This window comes from Salmo salar, chromosome 02 (genome assembly GCF_965601325.2).
Source record: "Salmo salar chromosome 02, fSalSal1, whole genome shotgun sequence".
Lineage (NCBI taxonomy): Eukaryota > Metazoa > Chordata > Actinopteri > Salmoniformes > Salmonidae > Salmo > Salmo salar.
In genome coordinates this window covers 95,746,897-95,772,293 of record NC_138292.1, presented here as the reverse complement: position 1 = coordinate 95,772,293, position 25,397 = coordinate 95,746,897, and the positions used below count along the sequence as shown (strand labels likewise).

General features: G+C 41.2%; 2 protein-coding genes across 2 annotated transcripts in view; one reads left to right on the top strand and one right to left on the bottom strand.

Moving 5' to 3' along the window:
* Positions 1-111: 111 nt before the first annotated feature.
* Positions 112-14,479, bottom strand: LOC145863737 (uncharacterized). Its single transcript, XM_082968349.1, has 2 exons — positions 13,836-14,479; positions 112-2,932 (listed from the first exon to the last, which is right to left on the bottom strand). Exons 1-2 carry the CDS (start codon positions 14,248-14,250, stop codon positions 1,974-1,976), a joined length of 1,374 nt encoding a protein of 457 aa, XP_082824475.1. The 5' UTR covers positions 14,251-14,479; the 3' UTR covers positions 112-1,973.
* A 3,540-nt stretch (positions 14,480-18,019) lies between these two features.
* The window catches only part of LOC123723896 (uncharacterized), a 155,206-nt gene continuing 147,828 nt past the window's right edge, over positions 18,020-25,397 (top strand). The window contains exons 1-2 of the mRNA XM_082968345.1: positions 18,020-18,679; positions 20,617-21,027. Coding sequence (XP_082824471.1) covers positions 20,736-21,027 — 292 coding nt within the window. The 5' untranslated portion in view covers positions 18,020-18,679; positions 20,617-20,735. The remainder of the gene's footprint in view (positions 18,680-20,616; positions 21,028-25,397) is intronic.

Sequence of the window (25,397 nt, the reverse complement as noted above, 5' to 3'; positions counted from 1 at the left end):
AGACCACCTCAAGCCCCTGGTAGAGCCGGGGGTGGTGTTTACCACTCCACCACGCCTTCAGCAGGCTGGAAAAGTGGGATTGATCCATTTGTTTGTTTCGGTTTGCAGCAGTTGAATCCTTTGACGTATTGTTGAATTAAACATTTATCTTCAACAAATGCACTGGGTTGGTTGAAAAGTGATACTAAATGTACATACCAGCACTGTTTTAACATAGTGGGAGATTTACTGAATTTATACTAAGATGGACCAAGATACGTATTGGTTTTGCAAGAGACTGTTGATTGTCAGTCATTGGGTTAATTTCTTTTGCAATATGTCCAAATCAAGCTTTATTTATACAACACATTTCAGACATGGATGCTTCACAGGAAAAAAAATTGAAATATTTACCACAACAAACATAAGATTAACAACTGAAAGACGAATTAGCATTCTAAGGAAAATCCATTGATTAAAATATTAATTGGATGCAACATCCAACCCAAAATATAAGCATGTTTTTAGGAGGGGCTCTGAAAGACACTATGGGGGTGTCCACTGAAAGTTGACTAGTAACAACAACTGGGACATAAAAGACACCCACCATGAGACCCACTAAATCTGCCCAAGAAGAGGCAAACAAAAGAAAAACCCACACCAAACTTAAAGACAGGAAGCAAACCAAAAAGGTGGAGCAACTAAAGGTGTTGACTCTCCACATGTATCAAGACAACTGGAGCACTGGGCCAGACACTCTTATATAGAACCTGGACCAGCTCAGGTGAAACACCTTCCCACTAACGAGATGGACAAGCCAGCACAGGTGTAACACATACTGACTAACGAGGTGACACCAATCAATGCGTCCTACGTGCTAACGAGCTATACGTGCTAACGAGCTAGACGTGCTAAAGTCCAACCTCAAAACATAAATGGAAAAACCAAAGCCTGTAACACCTTAAGACAACAAATATATCCTATATTTTTGTTGGAAAAGTTTGCTCACCACCAACAGAAAACAACTTCCATTTCACATTATAATCAACTACAATGATTCACCTTCACCAATATAAACATGGTGTCTACTGGATGTCAACAATTAAAAACACGTATTTCTAAATAATAATATACAATAGTATTATTTGTTACAACTTTTTCTTTCTATAGAATCCTAAATCCCACTAGCTTCTAGAACACTCGTCTTCCTAAAACTCACTAGATTCTAGAACTCTCCTCTTTCTAAATCCCACTAGCTTCTAGAACTCTCGTCTCCTTGGAACGAGCCCAAACAAAACTAATCTCCGATACGGAAAAACGTGCAGTCAAAATAAATAAAGATCCATAGCAACGCACTAGCTAAACGCAAAACACAAATCTTATATCCATTTGGGGGGAAATCAGGTTGAACCTGCTCTTGAAACTAACACAACAAAACAAAAAACACATGGAAATGGAGATATCTTTTACCTCACTGGTTAGAGGACAACCTGCAGAAGACAGTCAACTACATTTTGGAGTGATGCATTTAAATTTAGGGGTCCCTAAACAAAGGAACACAACACTTATTTGTCATAACTCATCGATATCATGTTGAAATCAATTGTGCCGAGAGGAGGGAGATGAGGTTGCACGTCCTGTTAAAACTAACAGCTCAAAAACCACACGGAATCTGGGGATAATGTGTACATCACTGGTTAGAGGACAATTTGTAGAAAACAGCCAGATACATTTTGATTCAAGTGCATAACCAACATGGTAAGTGCAACACAACTCTTTTTTTGTTAGTCACTTTTTGTTAAATCACATAAATAGTACTCTTCCATTTCAGAGCCTGGATTTTCCCCCTGAGGCTAATATCCATATCATGTTGAAATCAATAGAACAGGGGGCAAACGTTTAGGGTTCTACATTGTGACACTATTAAAATACTCCTACTACAATGTTAAAACATTCTACATTGTGACATTATATCATTGATATCATGAAACAACTCATTCATGTATTTTCTGATGTTTGATCAGATGTCTTTTACCGGAGAATCTCTTGTCACACTGATCACAGCTATAAGGTTTCTCTCCTGTGTGTGTTCTCTGGTGTCGAGTCAGACAGCCAGATGTAGTAAAACTCTTCCCACATTGACCACAGCTATAAGGTTTCTCTCCTGTGTGTCTTCTCTGGTGTCGAGTCAGAGAGCAGGATGCAGCAAAACTCTTCCCACATTGACCACAGCTATAAGGTTTCTCTCCTGTGTGTCTTCTCTGGTGTCGAGTCAGAGAGCCAAATGCAGCAAAACTCTTCCCACATTGATCACAGCTATAAAGTTTGTCTCCTGTGTGTGTTCTTTGGTGTAGAGTAAGATAGCCAGATGTAGTAAAACTCTTCCCACATTGATGACAGCTATAAGGTTTCTCTCCTGTGTGTCTTCTCTGGTGTCGAGTCAGAGAGCCAGATGCAGCAAAACTCTTCCCACATTGATCACAGCTATAAGGTTTCTCTCCTGTGTGTGTTCTCTGGTGTAGAGTCAGATGGCTAGATGAAGTAAAAGTCTTCCCACATTGAGTACAGCTGTACGGTTTCTCTCCTGTGTGTATTCTCTGGTGTAGAGTCAGAGAGAAAGATGTAGTAAAACTCCTCCCACATTGATCACAGCTGTAAGGTTTCTCTCCAGTGTGAATTCTCAGGTGTACTTTTAGTGCTTTTAATCTTAAGTAACTCTTCCCACAATCAAAACAGTGGTGAGATTTCTCTCCTGTGTGTGTTCGCTGGTGTATTTTAAGTTCTGATGAAGATTTGCAATGTTTTCCACAGTCAGAGCAGCAGATAGATTTCTTCCCTGTGGGTCTCTGTTGGTGTTTCTTGAGGTGATAGAATCTGGACAGACTCTTCTCTGACTCGTTAGCATCATGATGTTGAGGCTCCCCAGAGAATCCATGATAGTCACGTCTCTCTCCTGTGTGAACAAGTCAGACAGATAGTTAAAGGCTCACAACAGCAGAAATCCACTGAAAAAGGTGATGCCAACAGCGTAGCCATGATACTGTACAACAATTGACGTCTGTAATGAATGTTAGTATTACTTGACAATTGTCTTAAGACAGTCAAGTGAGCAACAATAGTCATATTTAGTCTTGTTTTCACATTAGTAGTAACTAGAAATAAGTAAAAGGTGTTGAACTCCTAAGCAGTGTGCCAGGCGACTTTTGTTCTCAAATATAGGCACCTTTCTGTGTTTGCTAAAATTGCGACAAGGGCGATGCGCACACAATTTGATTGCAGAAACACCTCCCTGCTAATGCAGAAACCGCTAGTTATGGATGTAGTATATCTGCCTGGAGCAAAAATGGTGAGCAAGTGGCCTAAGCTGTGCCATTAGAGATTCTGGGTTCGAGTCCAAGCTCTGTTGCAGCCGGCCGCGACCGGGAGGCCCATGGGGCGACGCACAATTGGCCCACCGTCGTCCGGGTTAGGGGAGGGTTTGGCCGGCAGGGATATCCTTGTCTCATCGAGCACTAGCGACTCCTGTGGCGGGCCGGGCGCAGTGCACGCTGACCAGGTCACCAGGTGTACGGTGTTTCCTCCGACACATTGGTGCTGCTGGCTTCCGGGTTGGATGGGCATTGTGTCAAGAAGCATCGCGGCTAGGTTGGGTTGTGTTTCAGAGGACGCATGGCTCTCGACCTTCGCCTCTCCTGAGTCCGTACGGGAGTTGCAGCGATGAGACAAGACTGTAAGTACTAATTGGGGAGAAAAAAGGGGTCAAAAAAATATATATATTTAAAAAATGGTGAGCAAAGATTAGTTTTCACAATGTATTCTGAATATTACAGCACTAGATCAGGAGTGCTTCTCAAGGAAACTCACATTAAGCTCTGTGTCTATTCACTACTTCACCACCGTGGGGGAAAACTCAGGGGAGTTCTCATAGGCTGACAGCAAATAAAGCCTCCTTTCCAGGTTGATTATGATTATTATTATTATCATTTGACACTACTTTGGATTATAATTGTAAGGCTCGTTTGAATGTCCTGATTTAATATAATGTTTGTGTTATTGTCGAAAATGTACTACTTTATATTTAAAAACGACTTCAACCAGTAAAATGATCATTGGCTAGTTTTCCATCAGCCTGACAATGAGATTTTGTCCACTAAGTGTATGCCAAAATGGTCTATAATCTCACCTAACAATAACATAGACCTACTGTAGGACCCATAACTTCACCTAACAACAACATAGACCTAGGACTATAAATCATTTAATATTTTAGGTGAAACAAGGAGACTAAAATGTCTTTGTCATGACAATTCATAACCTGATCACCAGATAATTTTGTGAATAATCCCACTAGGCTACTCTGTAATGTGTTGTCATTCTAAATGTCCTGAATAAAGGAAAATAGCTCTGTGTGTTGAACAATAGCCTATCCATCAAGGAACAGTTCTCTACACATTATGAGCAAAGTATCTCTGTGTCCAAACAGACTAACGAGACCCTACAGTAAATCAAGTAGACAATAACACATAAATATCGATTTGTTTGGGATGTTGGATCCAACGTGGAGCACGGCATAACTGTCTTTACCGGTGTAATGAATGAAGAACTACATTTGACTGGCATGCAGAAAATGATTTCCTGGATCAGCTGATGATAGTTGAACATGTGACTGTAACTAAACAGCTATAGTATTAAGTATTATGCGTAATTATTTAAGAACCGCATTAATGACAGTATCCATTTGGGAGTTGTCAATAAAGTTAAGGTGACTCTCGGTTAGAACCATTGGATTTAGTAAACTGAAATGATTTAGGATTTCTGTGCCCATGAAAACTGTTTTCCCAGCGTAACATAAGGAGACAATAAATATTACGTAGTTAGAGAACATTTCAGAGATCTGAATACAAAAAAACTGTCCGACAGCAAGATCCAGTATTTAAGTTAAAGTTCATCATATGACAAGCTTAACGTTATGACTATAATTACTGTTCCCTGAAGGAGGGAAACTAGGTACAACATACTATTAAATCCACATGTTATGACTATAACTACTGTTCCCTGAAGGAGGGAAACTAGGTACAACATATTATTAAATCCACATGTTATGACTATAACTACTGTTCCCTGAAGGAGGGAAACTAGGTACAACATACTATTAAATCCACATGTTATGACTATAACTACTGTTCCCTGAAGGAGGGAAACTAGGTACAACATACTATTAAATCCGCACCTCGCTGGAAGCCCCGCATTCCACAGGTGATGAGCGTGAGACTCGGATATATTCCTTAAATGATTTAATCCTTAAATTTAATACCTCACTTCCCCGACCCAGGAAGTGGCGGAGCCAAACAGGTGTTGTAACTCGTTCATAACTGGCACGCAGATCGGTAGAAATGGTAAGATAAATTGGCACTTCAAAAGGAAATGGAAAAAGTTTGCCTATTTTACCGGAAACTTCAGGAGCATAACGTCAGAATTAACGAAGGCCAGCAGCAGGTGGGGAATTGGTTATTTTCTTCTGGTTATATTGACCTCTGGCTTCCTCAAGTCATTTGTGTGTGTTAATTATTTTATCAAACGCTTGAAGCATCAGTTCAGTTCAAGTTCTGCACATACAGAGGATTTTATTAAACACATGGGGTGTGTCTATATGGAAAAATACACTTCATAACATTTCTACCAATCAATTGTTTTTTTTTTTTAATCTGCCCTAGAACATACAACATACATGCATTCAGACCCCTTCCCTTTTTACACATTTGGTTATTATTAAATAGATTTTTTTCTTCCAATTATCAATTTTCAGACAATACCTCATAAAGACATCACAATACCCCATAAAAGTGAGAAAAAAAGTTTAGAAATGCTTGTATATATATATATATATATATATATATATATATACACACACACACACACACACACACACATATATATATATATCTAGGTCATGCCAGTAGGCTACAGTAGGTTGTAACTCTCTAGGACACGCCAGTAGGTTACAGTAGGTTGTATCTCTCTAGGTCATGCCAGTAGGTTATAGTAGGTTGTAACTCTCTAGGTCATGCCAGTAGGCTACAGTAGGTTGTATCTCTCTAGGTCATGCCAGTAGGCTACAGTAGGTTGTATCTATCTAGGTCATGCCAGTAGGTTACAGTAGGCTGTAACTCTCTAGGTCATGCCAGTAGGTTACAGTAGGTTGTAACTCTCTAGGTCATGCCAGTAGGTTACAGTAGGTTGTATCTCTCTAGGTCATGCCAGTAGGTTACAGTAGGTTGTATCTCTCTAGGTCATGCCAGTAGGTTACAGTAGGTTGTATCTCTGTAGGTCATGCCAGTAGGCTACAGTAGATTGTATCTCTCTAGGTCATGCCAGTAGGCTACAGTAGGTTGTAACTCTCTAGGTCATGCCAGTAGGTTACAGTAGGTTGGATCTCTCTAGGTCATGCCAGTAGGTTACAGTAGGTTCTATCTCTCTAGGTCATGCCAGTAGGTTACAGCAGGTTGTATCTCTCTAGGTCATGCCAGTAGGTTACAGCAAGTTGTAACTCTGTAGGTCATGCCAGTAGGTTACAGTAGGTTGTAACTCTCTAGGTCATGCCAGTAGGTTACAGTAGGTTGTATCTCTCTAGGTCATGCCAGTAGGTTACAGTAGGTTGTATCTCTCTAGGTCATGCCAGTAGGTTACAGTAGGTTGTATCTCTCTAGGTCATGCCAGTAGGTTACAGTAGGTTGTATCTCTCTAGGTCATGCCAGTAGGTTACAGTAGGTTGTAACTCCCTAGGTCATGCCAGTAGGTTACAGTAGGTTGTATCTCTCTAGGTCATGCCAGTAGGTTACAGTAGGTTGTATCTCTCTAGGTCATGCCAGTAGGTTACAGTAGGTTGTATCTCTCTAGGTCATGCCAGTAGGTTACAGTAGGTTGTATCTCTCTAGGTCATGCCAGTAGGTTACAGTAGGTTGTATCTCTCTAGGTCATGCCAGTAGGTTACAGTTGGTTGTATCCAAGTGGAAACAATTATCAACCCAATGTGGAAAGTGTTGAATTTGGTCAACAACAAAATGAATGGCTTATTTCCTACATGAGGTTCACTTGATCTAACAGAAGTTTCGTAATGATTAAGTTGTTATGTGGACATGTGACATACCGACAACTTTGATAAAAACACTATAGGAGTTGTCTCCAGATCGCTATGCATATTCATGCTAGTAGCTTAGCATCTCTCTCCATTGAATACAGTCGGTTGACGTCAACAACCCTCATAGAATATAAACAATAGATTACAATAATAAGATGTATCCACCAATAAAAAGACAGGATAGGTGGGAGATAGACAACCCACAGTGCAGCTTTGCGGACAACGACTCCCCTTGTTAGGACGGAGAGACATCTTGTCAGTATATCCATAATCTTTGGTGTAGCCAACCCAACTCTCACATGGCTCTATTGGGGGGAACGGTGTGTAGTAAAACATCACTACATTAAAATCACTACATGCCGTGGCCCCCAGTCTGCGGTCAGCAGATAGACCCTTCTCAAGTCACTTTTTGGAAACGGAACGGAGAAAACAAGGGGTAGCTTGTTCTCTACATATCAGTCATCATCCCAGGGCCCTCCGTTGAAGAGGTATTGACGAGCCAACTCCGAATATCCAAAGTTAAAAACTAATTGAAGGCGGTACTTACTGGTGTTAATCAGATCTCCTTTCTCCTCCTCTTCATCTTCCAATGTGACAGTAATCTCTCCTTCCTTCTTCACTCCAAAAACAGCATCATCCTCTTCTTCCTCTTGTTTAACTGAAACGTCTTTCTCTTCATCTTTCACTGTAACAGCCTCACCCTCTACTTCTTGTTTTACTGTAACATCCTCCTCTTCCTTCTCATCTTTCACGACAATGTTCAGCCCCAGAGCTTCTTTCTCCGTCCAGCAGACCTCCTCTTCTTTAACAGGAGGGGAGTAGTTTAGGGAGCTCATGTTCGGGGATGTTAGCTAGCTAGCTATCATTAGCGACTAGGCTAATGCTAACTTAACCAGCCAGCTACTATAGCTGACTAATAAAAATAACGTAATATTAAATTAAATAGGTTAACAAGTAGATACGATAGAAGTGTGTCTAAAACACAGTAGCTAATATAGACCGAAAGCGTATAAATAGGTTGAATCTTTCGGCTATGTTGGCTAGCAAGCTACCGAGGTGGTTGACGAGCTGTTTATGAAGAACCGTCCACTAGATTATACGTCACGCTGCAGCATCGCCTGAAAGACGCACATCGCCGTCTGCTGACTGGAGGGAAACGCAGTTGAGGATCACATTTTATTTTCAGACAAAGATTATTTTACATGAATTTAATTAACTTTTTTTAAATGTAGTTTATAGCGTATTCGGAAAGTATTCAAACGCTTTACTTTCTCCACATTTTGTTACGCTTTATTCTAAAATGGATTTAGGAGAAAATGTTCCTCATCAATCTACACAAGATACCCCATAATGACAAAGCGAAAGCAGGTTTTTAGAAATGATCAGAAATGTATTACAAATAAAAAACTAAAATACCTTATTTACATAAGTATTCAGACCCTTTGCTATGAGACATATTACAGACATATTCAATCTCTCCCTATCCCAGTCTACTGTCCCCACATGCTTCAAGATGTCCACCATTGTTCCTGTACCCAATATATATTTATTTTATTTAACTCAGCAAGTCAGTTAAGAACAAATTCTTTATTTACAATGATAGCCTGGCCAAACCCGGACAACGCAGTGACTCCCAATCACAGCCGGATGTGATTCAGCCTGGATTCAAACCAGGGACTGTAGTGACGCCTCTTGCACTGAGATGCAGTGCTGTAAACCGTTGCACCACTCGGGAGCCCAGAAAGCAAAGGTAACTGATCTAAATGACTATCGCCCCGTAGCACTCACTTCCATCATCATGAAGTGCTTTGAGAGACTAGTCAAGGATCATATCACCTCCACCTTACCTGATACCCTAGACCCACTCCAATTTGCTTACCGCCTCAATAGATCCACAGATGATGCAATCACACTGCACACTGCCCTATCCCATCTGGACAAGAAGAATACCTATGTAAGAATGCTGTTCATTGACTATAGCTCAGCATTCAACACCATAGTACCGTCCAAGCTCTTCATTAAGCTTGAGGCCCTGGGTCTGAACCCCGCCCTGTGTAACTGGGTCCTGGACTTCCTGACGGGCCACCCTCAGGTGGTGAAGATAGGAGAAAATACCTCCACTTCACTGATATCCACAAGGAAGGGTGCTCAGCCCCTCCTGTACTTCCTGTTCACCATGACTGCGTGGCCACGTACGCCTCAATCATCAAGTTTGCAGACGACACAACAGTAGTAGGCCTGATTACCAGCAATGATGAGAGCCTACAGGAAGGAAGTGAGGGCCCTGGGAGTGTGGTGCCAGGAAAATAACCTCTCGCCAAACGTCAACAAAACAAAGGAGATGATCGTGGACTTCAACAACCACCCGAGCCACTGCCAGTTCACCCCGCTATCATCCAGAAGGTGAGGTCAGTACAGGTGCATCAAAGCTGGGACCGAGAGACTGAAAAACAGCTTCTGTCTCAAGGCCAACAGACTGTTAAACAGCCATCACTAACATTGAGTGGCTGCTGCCAACATACTGACTCAAATCTCTAGCCACTTTAATAATAAAAAATTGGATGTGATAAATGTATCACTAGTCACTTTAAACAATGCCACTTTATATAATGTTTACATATCCTACATTACTCATCTCATATGTATATACTGTACTCTATACCATCTACTGCATCTTGCCTATGCCGTTCGGCCATCGCTCATCCATATATGTACGGGGTATCCTGGAATGTTGACCTCATCCCATCAGTAGATGATGCCTGGCTATTCTTTAAAAGTGCCTTCCTCACCATCTTAAATAAGCATGCCCCACTCAAAAAATGTAGAACTAGGAATAGATATAGTCCTTGGTTCACTCCAGACCTGTCTGCCCTTGACCAGCACAAAAACATCCTGTGGCGTTCTGAATTAGCATCGAATAGCCCCCGTGATATGCAACTTTTCAGGGAAGTTAGGAACAAATATACACAGGCAGTTAGAAAAGCTAAGGCTAACTTTTTCAAACAGAAATTTGCATCCTGTAGTACTAACTCAAAAAAGTTCTGGGACACTAAAAAGTCCATGAAGAATAAAAGCACCTCCTCCCAGCTGCCCACTGCTCTGAGGCTAGGAAACACTGTTACCACCGATAAATCCACTATAATTGAGAATTTCAATAAGCATTTCTCTACGGTTTGACACACTGAACTCTACGGCTGCATTTCTCTACGGCTGGCCATGCTTTCCACCTGGCTACCCCTACCCCGGTCAACTGCCCGGCACCCTCCACAGCAACCCGCCAAAGCCCCCACCATTTCTCCTTCACCCAAATCCAGATAGCTGATGTTCTGAAAGAGCTGCAAAATCTGGATCCATACAAATCAGCCGGGCTAGACAATCTAGACCCTCTCTTTCTAAAATTATCTGCCGAAATTGTTGCAACCCCTATTACTAGCCTGTTCAACCTCTCTTTCGTATCGTCTGAGATTCCAAAAGATTGGAAAGCTGCCGCGGTCATCCCCCTCTTCAAAGGGGGTGCCACACTAGACCCAAACTGCTACAGACCTACATCTATCCTACCCTGTCTTTCTAAGGTCTTCGAAAGCCAAGTTAACAAAACAGATTACCGACCATTTCGAATCCCACCGTACCTTCCCCGCTATGCAATCTGGTTTCAGAGCTGGTCATGGGTGCATCTCAGCCACGCTCACGGTCCTAAACGACATCATAACCGCCATCGATAAGAGACAATACTGTGCAGCCGTATTCATCGACCTGGCCAAGGCTTTCGACTCTGTCAATCACCACATTCTTATTGGCAGACTCGACAGCCTTGGTTTCTCAAATGACTGCCTCGCCTGGTTTACCAACTACTTCTCTGATAGAGTTCAGTGTGTCAAGTCGGAGGGCCTGTTGTCTGGACCTCTGGCAGTCTCTATGGGTGTGCCACAGGGTTCAATACTCGGGCCGACTCTCTTCTCTGTATACATCAATGATGTTGCTCTTGCTGCTGGTGATTCTCTGATCCACCTCTACGCAGACGATACCATTCTGTATACTTCTGGCCCCTCTTTGGACACTGTGTTAACTAACCTCCAGATGAGCTTCAATGCCATACAACTCTCCTTCCGTGGCCTCCAACTGCTCTTAAACGCAGGTAAAACTAAATGCATGCTATTCAATCGATCACTGCCCGCACCTGCTCGCCCGTCCAGCATCACTACTCTGGACGGCTCTGACTTAGAATACGTGGACAACTACAAATACCTGGGTGTCTGGTTAGACTGTAAACTCTCCTTCCAGACTCACATTAAGCATCTCCAATCCAAAATTAAATCTAGAATCGGCGTCCTATATCGCAACAAAGCATCCTTCACTCATGCTGCCAAACACACCCTCGTAAAACTGACCATCCTACTGATGCTCGACTTCGGTGATGTCATCTATAAAATAGTCTCCAACACTCTACTCAACAAACTGGATGCAGTCTATCACAGAGCCATCCGTTTGGTCACCAAAGCCCCGTACACTACCCACCATTGCGACCTGTACGCTCTCGTTGATTGGCCCTCGCTTCATACTCGTCGCCAAACCCACTGGCTACAGGTTATCTACAAGTCTCTGCTAGGTAAAGCCCCGCCTTTTCTCAGCTCACTGGTCACCATAGCAGCACCCACTCATAGCACGCGCTCCAGCAGGTATATCTCACTGGTCACCCCCAAAGCCAATTCCTCCTTTGGTCGTCTTTCCTTCCAGTTGTCTGCTGCCATTGACTGGAGCGAACTGCAAAAATCTCTGAAGCTGGAGACTCATATCTCCCTCACTAGCTTTAAGCACCAGCTGTCAGAGCAGCTCACAGATCACTGCACCTGTACATAGCCCATCTGTAAACAGCCCATCTATCTACCTACCTCATCCCCATACTGTATTTATTTATTCATCTTGCTCCTTTGCACCCCAGTATCTCTCCTTGCACATTCATCTTCTGCACATCTACCATTCCAGTGTTTAATTGCTATATTGTAATTACTTCGCCACCATGGCCTATTTATTGCCTTAACTTACCTCATTTGCACTCACTGTATATAGACTTTTTATTTTATTTTGTTGTACTGTATTATTGACTGCATGTTTTGTTTATTCTATGTGTAACTCTGTGTTGTTGTATGTGTCGAATTGCTATGCTTTATCTTGGCCAGGTCGCAGTTGCAAATGAAAACTTGTTCTCAACTAGCCTACCTGGTTAAATAAAGGTGAAATGTAAAAAAAAAAGTAAAAAATTAAAAACGTCACAAATAGTAGGGTTAGTATGAGTATTCTAACACACCTAATGACTTATCAACAGCTCTAACAATTTGACCCCCACAGGAAATCTACACTGGCAGTTATATAAAGACCCATTTACTATATAACCATTGATTCATGAAGAATATAACTTATAAATGCCTCAAATGTTGCAACTTTATTACCCCACCAGAAACCAAAACATAAGCTCGTATAACGCCACTGTTTGTAAACAAGCACTGGATAGCCTTGAAATCTTGTTTAAAACAATAATTTTGACCTTATGGATGGCCAGTGCTTGTATTTATAGTGTAGTCAATTCAGGGGGTAGTCCTGAGCTGAACTCAAACCTGGGTCCAGCAACTGTCAAGTCAACACCTTACAACTGTTACGCCAAGATGTCTGAACTTCTTGAAGAGGTCGCTAGGTGTTGGGTTACGGTTGCTACAATAGCTTTCTCTATGAATTTGAGTGGTTACATTTCTCCTTCCCCCATTCCTCAGATGTTTACCAAACCAAGCCTCTGGGCTGACAATTGTTTGCTATTTAAATCCTAGGTTACCCCTATAAAATAGCCACACATCTATCAACCAATCTGCAGTTCATACAATAACAAAGCTGTCATTCCACCACTAGTTTGGTTATAAGATAAATAGCACTCCTAAAGAAGATGCAGTGTGGATGAATGATCAGGATAAAAATAGCACTCCTAAAGAAGATGCAGTGAGGATGAATGATCAGGATATAAATAGCACTCCTATAGAAGATGCAGTGTGGATGAATGATCAGGATATAAATAGCACTCCTAAAGAAGATGTAGTGTGGATGAATGATCAGGATATAAATAGCACTCCTAAAGAAGATGCAGTGTGGATGAATGATCAGTAGTGACAGGATATAAATAGCACTCCTATAGAAGATGCAGTATGGATGAATGATCAGGATATAAATAGCACTCCTAAAGAAGATGCAGTGTGGATGAATGATCAGGATATAAATAGCACTCCTAAAGAAGATGCAGTGTGGATGAATGATCAGTAGTGACAGGATATAAATAGCACTCCTAAAGAAGATGCAGTGTGGATGAATGATCAGGATATAAATAGGGGGTTGGAGAAATGTAACTAGTCTCAAATTCATAGACAGACCTACGGATGCAAGGACTGACCATCCATGATATCAACATTATAGTTTTAACCATGTTGAGGCTATACAGTGTTGATTTACATTGTTTCTAAACATTGGAGTAAAAAAAGCTTATTTAGGGTTATGATGGGGTACAACAGTTGAACTAAGCTCATGAGGCATGTGTTATATTCTTCAAGAATCAATGGCTATAAATAAATAATTTTAAAAGTCTAAATATAGATGTAGCTATTGCATATTTCCCCTTTAACACCAAACATCAGTTCAACAACTGCAGAGTTTGTGCCTCTGTATTTAAGACAGTACTTACTAGTGTTAATCAGGGAACGGTTTCTCAAAACCATCTTATGGCTAAGTTCATCATTAGAACCATTGGACGCCTTAAGATGCGTTTGGGAAACCGGGCCCAGATATCCTGTTTCCTCCTCTTCATCCTCGTCTTCTTCCAATGTGACAGTAATCTCCTCCTCTTTCACCCCAAAAACTGCATCCTCCTCTTTTACTGTAACACCCTTCTCCTCTTTCACTCTGAACGCGACTTCCTCTTCTTTCACTGTAACGTCTTTCTCTTCTTCTTTCACGGTAACAGCTTCACCCTCCACTTGTTTTTGTATTGTGACATCCTCTTCCTTCTCCTCTTTCACGACAACGTTCAGCCACACTCCCTCTTTCTCCGTCCAGCAGACCTCTTCTTTAGCAGGAGGAGAGTAGCTTAGTGAACTCATGGTTGGGAATGTTAGCTAGCTAGTCTAATGCTAACTTAACCAGCCCGCTAGCTGACTAATAACAACAACACCGTAAATATGGAATAAAATCTGATAACTAACAAGACGACAGAAGTGGGTTTAAAACACAGTGGCTAATATACACTAAAGTGTCTAAAGAGCTTTATTGGTTCGGCTACTTTGGTTAGCAAGCTACCGAGGAGGCTGAATCACTGTTGCTACTTTTGAAAGAAGCGTTCCGTCCACTACATTATACGTCACACCAACAGCATTACCTTAAATTCACACACCGCCATCTGCTGACTGGAGTGGGTAACGCAGTTGATTAAAATGTATACTTTATTTTCAGACAAGTTTGATTGTAGGAAGCTTTTTTTACTCACCAGTGTAACAACACAGTGTGGTTAAAGACTTAGTAACTGAGTTGTAGTCACGATCTGGTTCCCTATAAGTACAAACAGTTATGTTTTTGCGTTATTACAAATGTATTGTAATGAAACAGCAGGGAGCAGGTCTCGAACCCTCGACCTGCAAGCCCGAAGTCCAGCGCGCTATCGACTGTGCCGCAAAAGCTCGAACGGCAGAGTCAATATCCGCGCTTATAAACCCAGGGTCGTTACAGTATTAACTTATTTAGGGAAATCTTCTAAACTACCCACAATTCACTATTTTACAACGTCATATGTATTATCAACTCTATGCTACCGGGTTTGTATGCCAGTGTAACGGTGTAATGAAGTTACATTTAAAACAATTATATAATCTTTATTTAACCAGGCAAACCAGCTAAGGACAAATTCTTATTTACAATAACGGACCCGTGTCTGTAGTTTTGAACCAGGGTCTGTAGTGACGCCTCTAGCACTGAGATGCAGGACCTTAGACTGCTGCTTGTGTGTTTACATTACATTCCGTGATAAAGGTATGGGATTCTGGGTAATCCACAGCAGATTTATGGAGAATTTGAAAATTGGGTGGTCCTGGGATAGAAATGTATAAAGTTGACATTAGATCATAAAATCCACCTTTTAAATCATACATTAGCAATTTATGTTTTAGTAACTACTGTTGTTGGTTTGGCCTCTCTTTATATGTTATTTGCCGAATCTCAGTTTTCCATGTGGGTTTTATGCTGAAGTTCCCTCTTTGAAGTTGGTAACAAACTGGAAAATGCATCTTCTTTAGGAGTGCTATTTATATCCTGATCATTCATCCACACTGCATCTTCTTTAGGAGTGCTATTTATATCCTGATCATTCATCCACACTGCATCTTCTTTAGGAGTGCTATTTATATTCTGATCATTCATCCACACTACATCTTCTTTAGGAGTGCTATTTATATTCTGATCATTCATCCACACTACATCTTCTTTGGGAGTGCTATTTATATCCTGCTGCTATGGTGTGGGATGTCATCTATAATAATGACATAAAGGCTATGCTGCTACGGTGTGGGATGTCATCTATAATAATGACATAAAGGCTATGCTGCTACGGTGTGGGATGTCATCTATAATAATGACATAAAGGCTATGCTGCTACGGTGTGGGACGTCATCTATAATAATGACATAAAGGCTATGCTGCTACGGTGTGGGACGTCATCTATAATAATGACATAAAGGCTATGCTGCTACGGTGTGGGATGTCATCTATAATAATGACATAAAGGCTATGCTGCTACGGTGTGGGACGTCATCTATAATAATGACATAAAGGCTATGCTGCTACGGTGTGAGACGTCATCTATAATAATGACATAAAGGCTATGCTGCTACGGTGTGGGACGTCATCTATAATAATGACATAAAGGCTATGCTGCTACGGTGTGGGATGTCATCTATAATAATGACATAAAGGCTATGCTGCTACGGTGTGGGACGTCATCTATAATAATGACATAAAGGCTATGCTGCTACGGTGTGGGACGTCATCTATAATAATGACATAAAGGCTATGCTGCTACGGTGTGGGATGTCATCTATAATAATGTGGCTGTTCTAAATTCTGTGTTGCTCAAAGATTTGAGTAATGAACATATTTTTGAGACAATTGGCTGGAAGGCGTCAATGCTTCAGGAAGCTTTGTTTCCCCATCATGGAATCTATCTATTTTGGATGCTGTGATTTTCCCTGCCATCATTCTGTATGTCTCTGCTCTTCTGATCTGCAGTCATGTTTTAGTTGGGTTTTGTTAGTTGGGTTCTAACTGGTCTCCATTAGTTGGACTCCAGCTCACTGACCATAGTGTCATGAACCGGCTCGAAGACCGTAACAAAAAGTGAGACAACATGGAGATAAAAAATAACAAAATATATTTATTAACTGAAGTAAAGTAAATACAATGAACAATGGTGTGTGTTTAGTCAGTAGTGTAAGTGAGTGGTCGCGTGTATACATGTGATAATGAGGGGTGTTGAAAGGTGCCAACGCAGACACCCAAAATCTGTCTGTGTCTGCATGGAGAGAGTCTCCTCAATGAACGGGGAAGAGGTGCATTTATCCTGGGACACACCCGAGCCCAGGTGTGTCCCATTTCACTGACGACCCTCCCGGCCTCCTGGGGATGTAGTTAGGTTTGTATGTAGTCTGGTGATATACCAGGGACTGGGGATGCAGTTAGGTTTGTATGCAGTCTGATGATATACCAGGGACTGGGGATGTAGTTAGGTTTGTATACAGTCTGATGATATACCAGGGACTGGGGATGTAGTTAGGTTTGTATACAGTCTGATGATATACCAGGGACTGGGGATGCCGTTAGGTTTGTATGCAGTCTGGTGATATACCAGGGACTGGGGATGCAGTTAGGTTTGTACAGTCTGGTGATATACCAGGGACTGGGGATGTAGTTAGGTTTGTATGCAGTCTGATGATATACCAGGGACTGGGGATGTAGTTAGGTTTGTACAGTCTGATGATATACCAGGGCCTGGGGATGCCGTTAGGTTTGTACAGTCTGGTGATATACCAGGGACTGGGGATGTAGTTAGGTTTGTACAGTCTGATGATATACCAGGGACTGGGGATGCAGTTAGGTTTGTACAGTCTGGTGATATACCAGGGACTGGGGATGTAGTTAGGTTTGTACAGTCTGGTGATATACCAGGGCCTGGGGATGCCGTTAGGTTTGTACAGTCTGGTGATATACCAGGGACTGGGGATGTAGTTAGGTTTGTACAGTCTGATGATATACCAGGGACTGGGGATGCAGTTAGGTTTGTACAGTCTGGTGATATACCAGGGACTGGGGATGTAGTTAGGTTTGTACAGTCTGGTGATATACCAGGGACTGGGGATGTAGTTAGGTTTGTACAGTCTGATGATATACCAGGGACTGGGGATGTAGTTAGGTTTGTACAGTCTGATGATATACCAGGGACTGGGGATGCCGTTAGGTTTGTTTTCCTCTAGCTATTCTCCAGTTTGCTCCCAGCAGCGTTCATAGAACATAGATCCCTGTTCAACTAGGCTGCAGAGTTCCTAGTTTGACAGATAATTCAACCAGTGTGACCAGTGGGTTTCTTTAAATGAATGAATATGAAACTGCCTTAAATACAGATGTGAAGCACAGTATGTTTTAAATTCTCACTCAAAATATGCACTGCTCTATTTGAACGTCTCAATATAATATTATTATTTAATGAAAGGAATAAAAATACATTTGTATGCAAATAAAAAAGTATCTTAACTGCGTTTCCCTCCAGTCAGCAGACGGCGATGTGCGTCTTTAAGGCGATGCTGCAGCGTGACGTATAATCTAGTGGACGGAACGGATCAACAACAACGAGTCAGCCACCTTGGTAGCCAACAGCCGAAACATTTAGACTGTTTCTGTGCATATTTGCCTCTGTGTTTTAAATATACTTCTGACATCTAGTTAATAGACACCATTTAAATGTTATAGGTACATTGTTAGTCAACTAGCTGGCTTGATAAGTTAGCCTAGCACTAAACTAGTCGCTCATGCTAACTAGCTAGCTAGCTAACATCCCCGACCATGAACTCACTGATGTATTCCTCGCCTGCTAAAGAAGAGGTCTGAACATGAGCTCCCTAAACTACTCCCCTCCTGTTAAAGAAGAGGAGGTCTGCTGGACGGAGAAAGAAGCTCTGGGGCTGAACATTGTCGTGAAAGAGGAGAAGGAAGAGGAGGATGTCACAGTAAAACAAGAAGTAGAGGGTGAGACTGTTACTGTGAAAGAAGAAGAGAAAGACGTTTCAGTGAAAGAAGAGGAAGACACGTTCAGAGTGAAAGAGGAGGAAGATGTTACTGTAAAAGAAGAGGAGGAAGAGAAAGAGGAGGATGTTACAGTAAAAGAAGAGGAGGAAGAGAAAGAGGAGGATGTAGTTTTTGGAGTGAAGGAGGAGAAAGAGGGAGAGATAACGGTCATATTGACAGAGTAGTCAGGAGATCTGATTACCATCAGTAAGTACTGTCTTAAAAACGGGCTCTAACTCTCCAAAGGTTTTGAACGAACGTGTTGTTTTAAAGCAGCATGCTACTGAAATTCTATACTTGAAGATGTTGTTCTGTACTATAGGAATTCATGTTATAATATAATGTTAAAGCTACATTTTAAAATGGATGATTAAAGCCCTGAATGCTGATTGGCTGACAGCCGTGGTATATCAGGCCGTATACCACGGGTATGTCATGTATTTTTACTGTTCTAATTATGTTGGTAACATGTTTATAATAGCAATAAGACACCTCAGGGGTTTGTGATAGATGGCCAATATACCACGGCTAAGTTCTGTATCCGGGCACTCTGTGTTGAGTCGTGCTTAAGAACAGTCTTTAACCGTGCTATATTGGCCATATACCACACTTCCTCTGGCCTTATTACTTAACTGTAACATGTGTATACCATCAGAGTCCCCCCACCACAAAATCACAACTTAATTGTCTCACAGAATGGCAAACATGTTATAAATGAAATTTTTGACGTGTGTCCATTGTAGGCCTTGCGTAGAGTGTGTATACCCGCAAAAAGCAGATTTCTAAATAATGTTGGAGAAATACATAAAATAAGTGTCACGTCCTGACCATAGTAACTGGTTATTTTCTATGGTAGAGTAGGTCAGGGTGTGACAGGTGGTGTTTTGTGTTTTTCTATGTTTTCTATTTCTATGTGTTAGTTCTAGGTTTTCTATTTCTATGTTTTTTGGGGGGGTTGATCTCCAATTGGAGGCAGCTGGTCCTCGTTGCCTCTGATTGGAGATCATATTTAAGTAGGGGTTTTTCTTCCTGGGTTTTTGTGGGCAGTTGCATTCTGTTTAGTCTCTGTACCTGACAGAACTGTAAGTTGATAATTTCCTTTTGTTATTTTGTCATTAGTGTTTTGAGTAAATAAATATAATAATGAACACTCAACACGCTGCGTTTTGGTCCCCTCTATACGACGCCCGTTACAATAAGAAGCATTATTGAAATGAAATGGACACGTGTTATGGGGAGACTGAACATATTAGCAAAAGGACAAGCGTTTTGGGGAGACTGAAAATATTAGCAAAAGGACAAGTGTTTTGGGGAGACTGAACATAATAGCAAAAGGACAGTTTGTAAGTCTTCAAAATAACAATTTTGAAGGAAAGGTGTGGCTAAACAAAAACATATAATTTAGAGAGATAGTAATGTCCATTATTACTTTAGAGATGAAGTGGGACACCAACAAAACGTTATTAACAATGGATCAACTGCAGCCTATAACACTGACTGGAATAGTAATATATATTATTATAGAGCTCTGATCAGCCTATAAACATGACATTATCTATTATTATAGAGCTCTGTTCAGCCTATAAACATGACATTATCTATTATTATAGAGCTCTGCTCAGCCTATAAACATGACATTATCTATTATTATAGAGCTCTGATCAGCCTGTAAACATGACATTATCTATTATTATAGAGCTCTGCTCAGCCTATAAACATGACATTATCTATTATTATAGAGCTGCTCAGCCTATAAACATGACATTATCTATTATTATAGAGCTCTGCTCAGCCTATAAACATGACATTATCTATTATTATAGAGCTCTGCTCAGCCTATAAACATGACATTATCTATTATTATAGAGCTCTGATCAGCCTATAAACATGACATTATGTATTATTATAGAGCTCTGATCAGCCTATAAACATGACATTCCCTGAGAGATTAGATTTGGAGCTCTTCATCATTTGTTTTTAAATCTCACCGTCACCAAGTTTATTATTAATGATGTAATGTTGTGAAGACTGACCTCAGGGTATTGAGGGATCTAGTCTAGATTAAACCTCATAGGAAAACAATTTTATTGAATGGAGGTTTCATTCAGGACTCTCTGTTTAACTAAATAATCTGTCTTTTGCAGGAGAGAGACCAGACTCTGACAGCAGGAAGAGTTCCTCAGAGGAAACAGACCCAGAGACACCTAACCATTACCACTGCTCCCACTGTGGAAAGAGTTTTAGGTGGTTAGGGAGCCTGAAAATGCATGAGAGAATACATACAGGAGAAAAGCCCTACCACTGTTCCCACTGTGGAAAGAATTTTACTCAGTTAGGAGCCCTGGTTGGGCATGAGAGAACACACACGGGAGAGAAGCCTTATCACTGTTCCCACTGTGGAAAGAGTTTTAGGTGGTTATGGGTCCTGAAAAAGCATGAGAGAATACACACGGGAGAGAAACCTTATCACTGTTCTCACTGTGGAAACAGTTTTAGGTGGTTAGTGAGCCTGAAAACGCATGAGAGAATACACACAGGAGAAAAGCCTTTCCAATGTTCCCAGTGTGAAAAGAGTTTTAGGTGGTCGGGGAGTCTGAAAAAGCATGCGAGAAAACACACAGGAGAAAAGCCTTTCCAACATACTAATACACAGGAGGAGAAGACATACCACTGTTCTCATTGTGAAAAGACATTTTCCCAGTCAGAGGACCTGAAATCACACGAGAGAATAGAGAGGCTGTGTTCTGACTTGTGTTTCTGACTGAGAATTTGTCCACGGCCAGGATTCATATGGCCAGGGTGTCCGCTATGGACACCTGGAAAAAATCAGCAGCGGACATTTCTGAACGTTTATCCAACAGACCTGTACATCCATGAATGGATCTCTATAATGTGTAACTATTTCTGATGTATGTGTTGTGATGTATTGTTTAATAGATGTACTATGTTAGGTATATTTATCTGTGGTTTAATTTCAACAGATTTTACTGATGCTATTAGATTGCTGTGTGGGGGGAGTTTTATATATACAGTGCCTTCAGAAAGTATTCACACCCCTTGACTTGTCCCACATTTCATTGTGTTACAGCCTAAATTTAAAAATTATTTTTATTTATTTTTATTTCACCTTTATTTAACCAGGTAGGCTAGTTGATAACAAGTTCTCATTTGCAACTGCGACCTGGCCAAGATAAAGCAAAGCAGTTCGACACATACAACAACACAGAGTTACACATGGAATAAACAAACATACAATCAATTATACAGTAGAAAAATCTATATACAGCATGTGTAAATGAGGTAGGATAAGAGAGGTTAGGCAATAAATAGGCCATGGTGGCGAAGTAATTACAATATAGCAATTAAACATTGGAATGGTAGGATGTGCAGAAGATGAATGTGCAAGTAGAGATACTGGGGTTAAAAGGATTCAATACCCCATAATGTCAAAGTGGAATTATGTTTTTGGAAATGTTTACACATTTAATTAAAAGCCTAAATAAGTTCAGGAGTAAAGATTTTGCTTAACAAGTCACATAAGTTGCATGGACTCACTGTGTGCAATAATAGTGTTTAACATGATATTTGAATGAATACCTCATCTCTGTTCCCCACACATACAATTATCTGTATTGTCTCTCAGTTGAGCAGTGAATTTCAAACACAGATTCAACCACAAAGACCAGGGAGGTTTTCCAACGCCTCGCAAAGAAGGGCATGTATTGGTGGATGGGTAAAAAAAAGCAGACATTGAATATCCCTTTGAGCATGGTGAAGTTATTAATTACACTTTAGATGGTGTATCAATATACCCAGTCACTAACTCAGTTGCTGGAGAGGAAGGAAACCTCTCAGAGATTTCACCATGAGGCTAATGGTGACTTTAAAATAGTTACAGTGTTTAATGGTTGTGATATGAGAAAACTGCGGATGGATCAACAACATTGTAGTTACTCCACAATACTAACCTAAATGACAGAGTGAAAAGAAGGAAGCATTCCCAGTCAGAGGACCTGAAATCACATGAGAGAATAGAGAGGCTGTTGGCACTAAAGTAATACTACAAAAGAATGTGGCAAAGAAATTAACTTTATGTCCTGAATACAAAGCGTTATGTTTGGGGAGGGTTTGGAGGGTTTGGCTGGCCGGGACGTCCTTGTCCCATTGTGCTCTAGCGACTCCTTGTGGTGGTCAGCATGCACGCTGACTTCGGTCGCCAGCTGGACAGTGTTTCCTCCGACACATTGGTGTGGCTGTCTTCCGGGTTAAACGAGCAGTGTGTCAAGATGTGCAGTGCGGCTTGGCAGGGTCGTGTTTCAGAGGACACATGGCTCGACCTTCGCCTCTCCCCGGAGTCCGTAGGGGAGTTGCAATTGGATATCATGAAATTGGTGAGAAAAAGGTGTAAAAGTACCAAAAAATAAATAAAAATATATATATATATACACTCGTACTGAAATTTGATTTTTCGATGAGCTGGCAGATGTGAAAACCATGTAAACACCTGCAAGACTTCGGTTAGAAGTGAATCACCTGCCTGGACATCCTAAGAACCACACAGAGACCTGCATTTTGAAGTCGGTTTAATAATACTTGTGAAAACTGACTTCAGGTGATTGAGGGATCTAGTCGAGATTAAACATCATAGGAAGTTTTATCATGTGGAGGTTTCATTCAGGTCTCTGTTTAATTAATTATATAATCTGTTTGTCTTTGACAGGAGAGAGACCAGACTCTCCTTCTGACAGCAGGAAGAGTTCTTCAGAGGAACCAGACCCTGAGATGTCCAAACCAGCAGGACGACATCACTGCTCCCAGTGTGAAAAGAGTTTTACTCAGTTAGGGAGCCTGAGAACACATAAGAGAATACACACTGGAGAGAAGCCTTACCACTGCTCCTTGTGCGGAAAGAGTTTTAGGTGGTTAGGGAGCGTGGAAAGGCATGAGAGAACACACACAGGAGAAAAGCCTTTCCAATGTTCCCATTGTGGAAAGAGTTGTACACAGTTAGGGAGCATGAGAGAATACACACAGGAGAAAAGCCTTACCAATGTTCCCATTGTGGAAAGCATTTTGCCCAGTTAGGAAACCTGAACCAGCATGAGAGGATACACACAGGAAAAAAGACGCACCACTGCTCCCACTGTGGAAAGAGATTTACCCGGTTAAGGTACCTGAAAGAGCATGAAAGAATACATACAAATACACAAGAGGAGAAGACATACCACTGCTCTCATTGTGGAAAGACATTTTCCCAGTCAGAGGACCTGAAATCACATGAGAGAATAGAGAGGCTGTGTTCTGACTTGTGTTTTTGACTGAGAATTTGTGATTTTGTTTGGACTGTCAGACTTGAGTTCACTTTGTGTAATGTTAGTGCACAATTTTTTTATTGCGATTAATCCATTGTCTGAAAGCGTTGAAAATACACTGAAAACATCCAAAATACATCCTGTATACTGCTAAAATCTACAATGCCATGTAAAAACAAGATGACATTTAGGTTAAATAAAGGGTGCTTTACCAATGTAACATATTTTGACACGTCCACTGTGGGGCTCTGCAGAGTCATAATATCCATAACAACTACAGGTCAAACAGGGAAATGGTTCACATCGTTTTTCCACCATTCATTTTCCCCTTAGGGCTGTGTTTTGTTTAGGCTCACAGTGGTGTGACGTTTTGATAACCATGTAAATCTCTCTAGGTCACGGTGACTGATGACACACAGTGTGTTGTGAATTTATTGTAATGTTTTTAAAATGGTATAACTGCTTTTATTTTAGCTGGACCCCAGGAAAAGTAACTGCTGCCTTGGCAGGAACTAATGGGGATCCATAATAAACCCCAGGAAGAGTAGCTGCTGCCTTGGCAGGAACTAATGGGGATCCATAATAAACCCCAGGAAGAGTAGAAGCTGCCTATATTTTTCTCTCTTTACTCTCGGATTCTAAAATGCTAATTAGCGTCAAAGTAGACGACATGCAAGACTACAAATCTCTGCAAGCTCCTGCATGTCATCTCTAGTGTGCTGCAGAGATGGTTGTCCTAGAAGGTTCTCCCATCTCCACAGAGGAACTCTGGAGCTCTGTCAGAGTGAACATCGGGTTCTTGTTTACCTCCTGACCAAGGCCCTTCTCCCCCGATTTCTTAGTTTGTCCAGGCGGCCAGCTCTAGGAAGAGTCTTGGTGGTTCCAAACTTCTTCCATTTAAGAATGATGGAGGCCTCTTTGTTCTTGGGGACCTTCAGTGCTGCAGACATTCTTTGGAACCCTTCCCCAGAGCTGTGCCTCGACACAATCCTGTCTCAGAGCTCTATGGACAATTCCTTTGGACCTCATGGCTTGGTTTTTTGCTCTGACATGCACTGTCAACTGTGGGACCTTAAAAAGACAGATGTCTGCCTTTCAAACCATGTCCAATCAATTGCATTTACCACAAGTGGACTCCAATCAAGTTGTAGAAACATCTCAAGGATAATCAATGGAATCAGGATGCATATGAGCTCAATTTTGAGTCTCATAGCAAAGGTCTGAATACCTAAGTAAATACATTTGCAAAAATCTCTAAAAACCAGTTTTCACTTTGTCATTATGGGGTATTGTGATGTCATTATGGGGCATTGTGATGTCATTATGGGGTATTGTGATGTCATTATGGGGTATTGTGTGTAGATTGATGAGGGGGGGAAGTACATTTTAGAATAAGGCTGTAACAAAATGTGGAAAATGTGAAGGGGTCTGAATACTTTACTTTTCTACCGCAGTTTTGTACATGATCAAATCAAAGTTTATACACTGTCATGTGATACGTGATATAGAAATGTCCAATCTTAGGAGAGCACATGGGAGGCACTATACTGTGTGTCTGCAGGTGTCTATCTTGTCAAAACCACTGATACAGGTGCCCCTCCACCCTCTGGTGG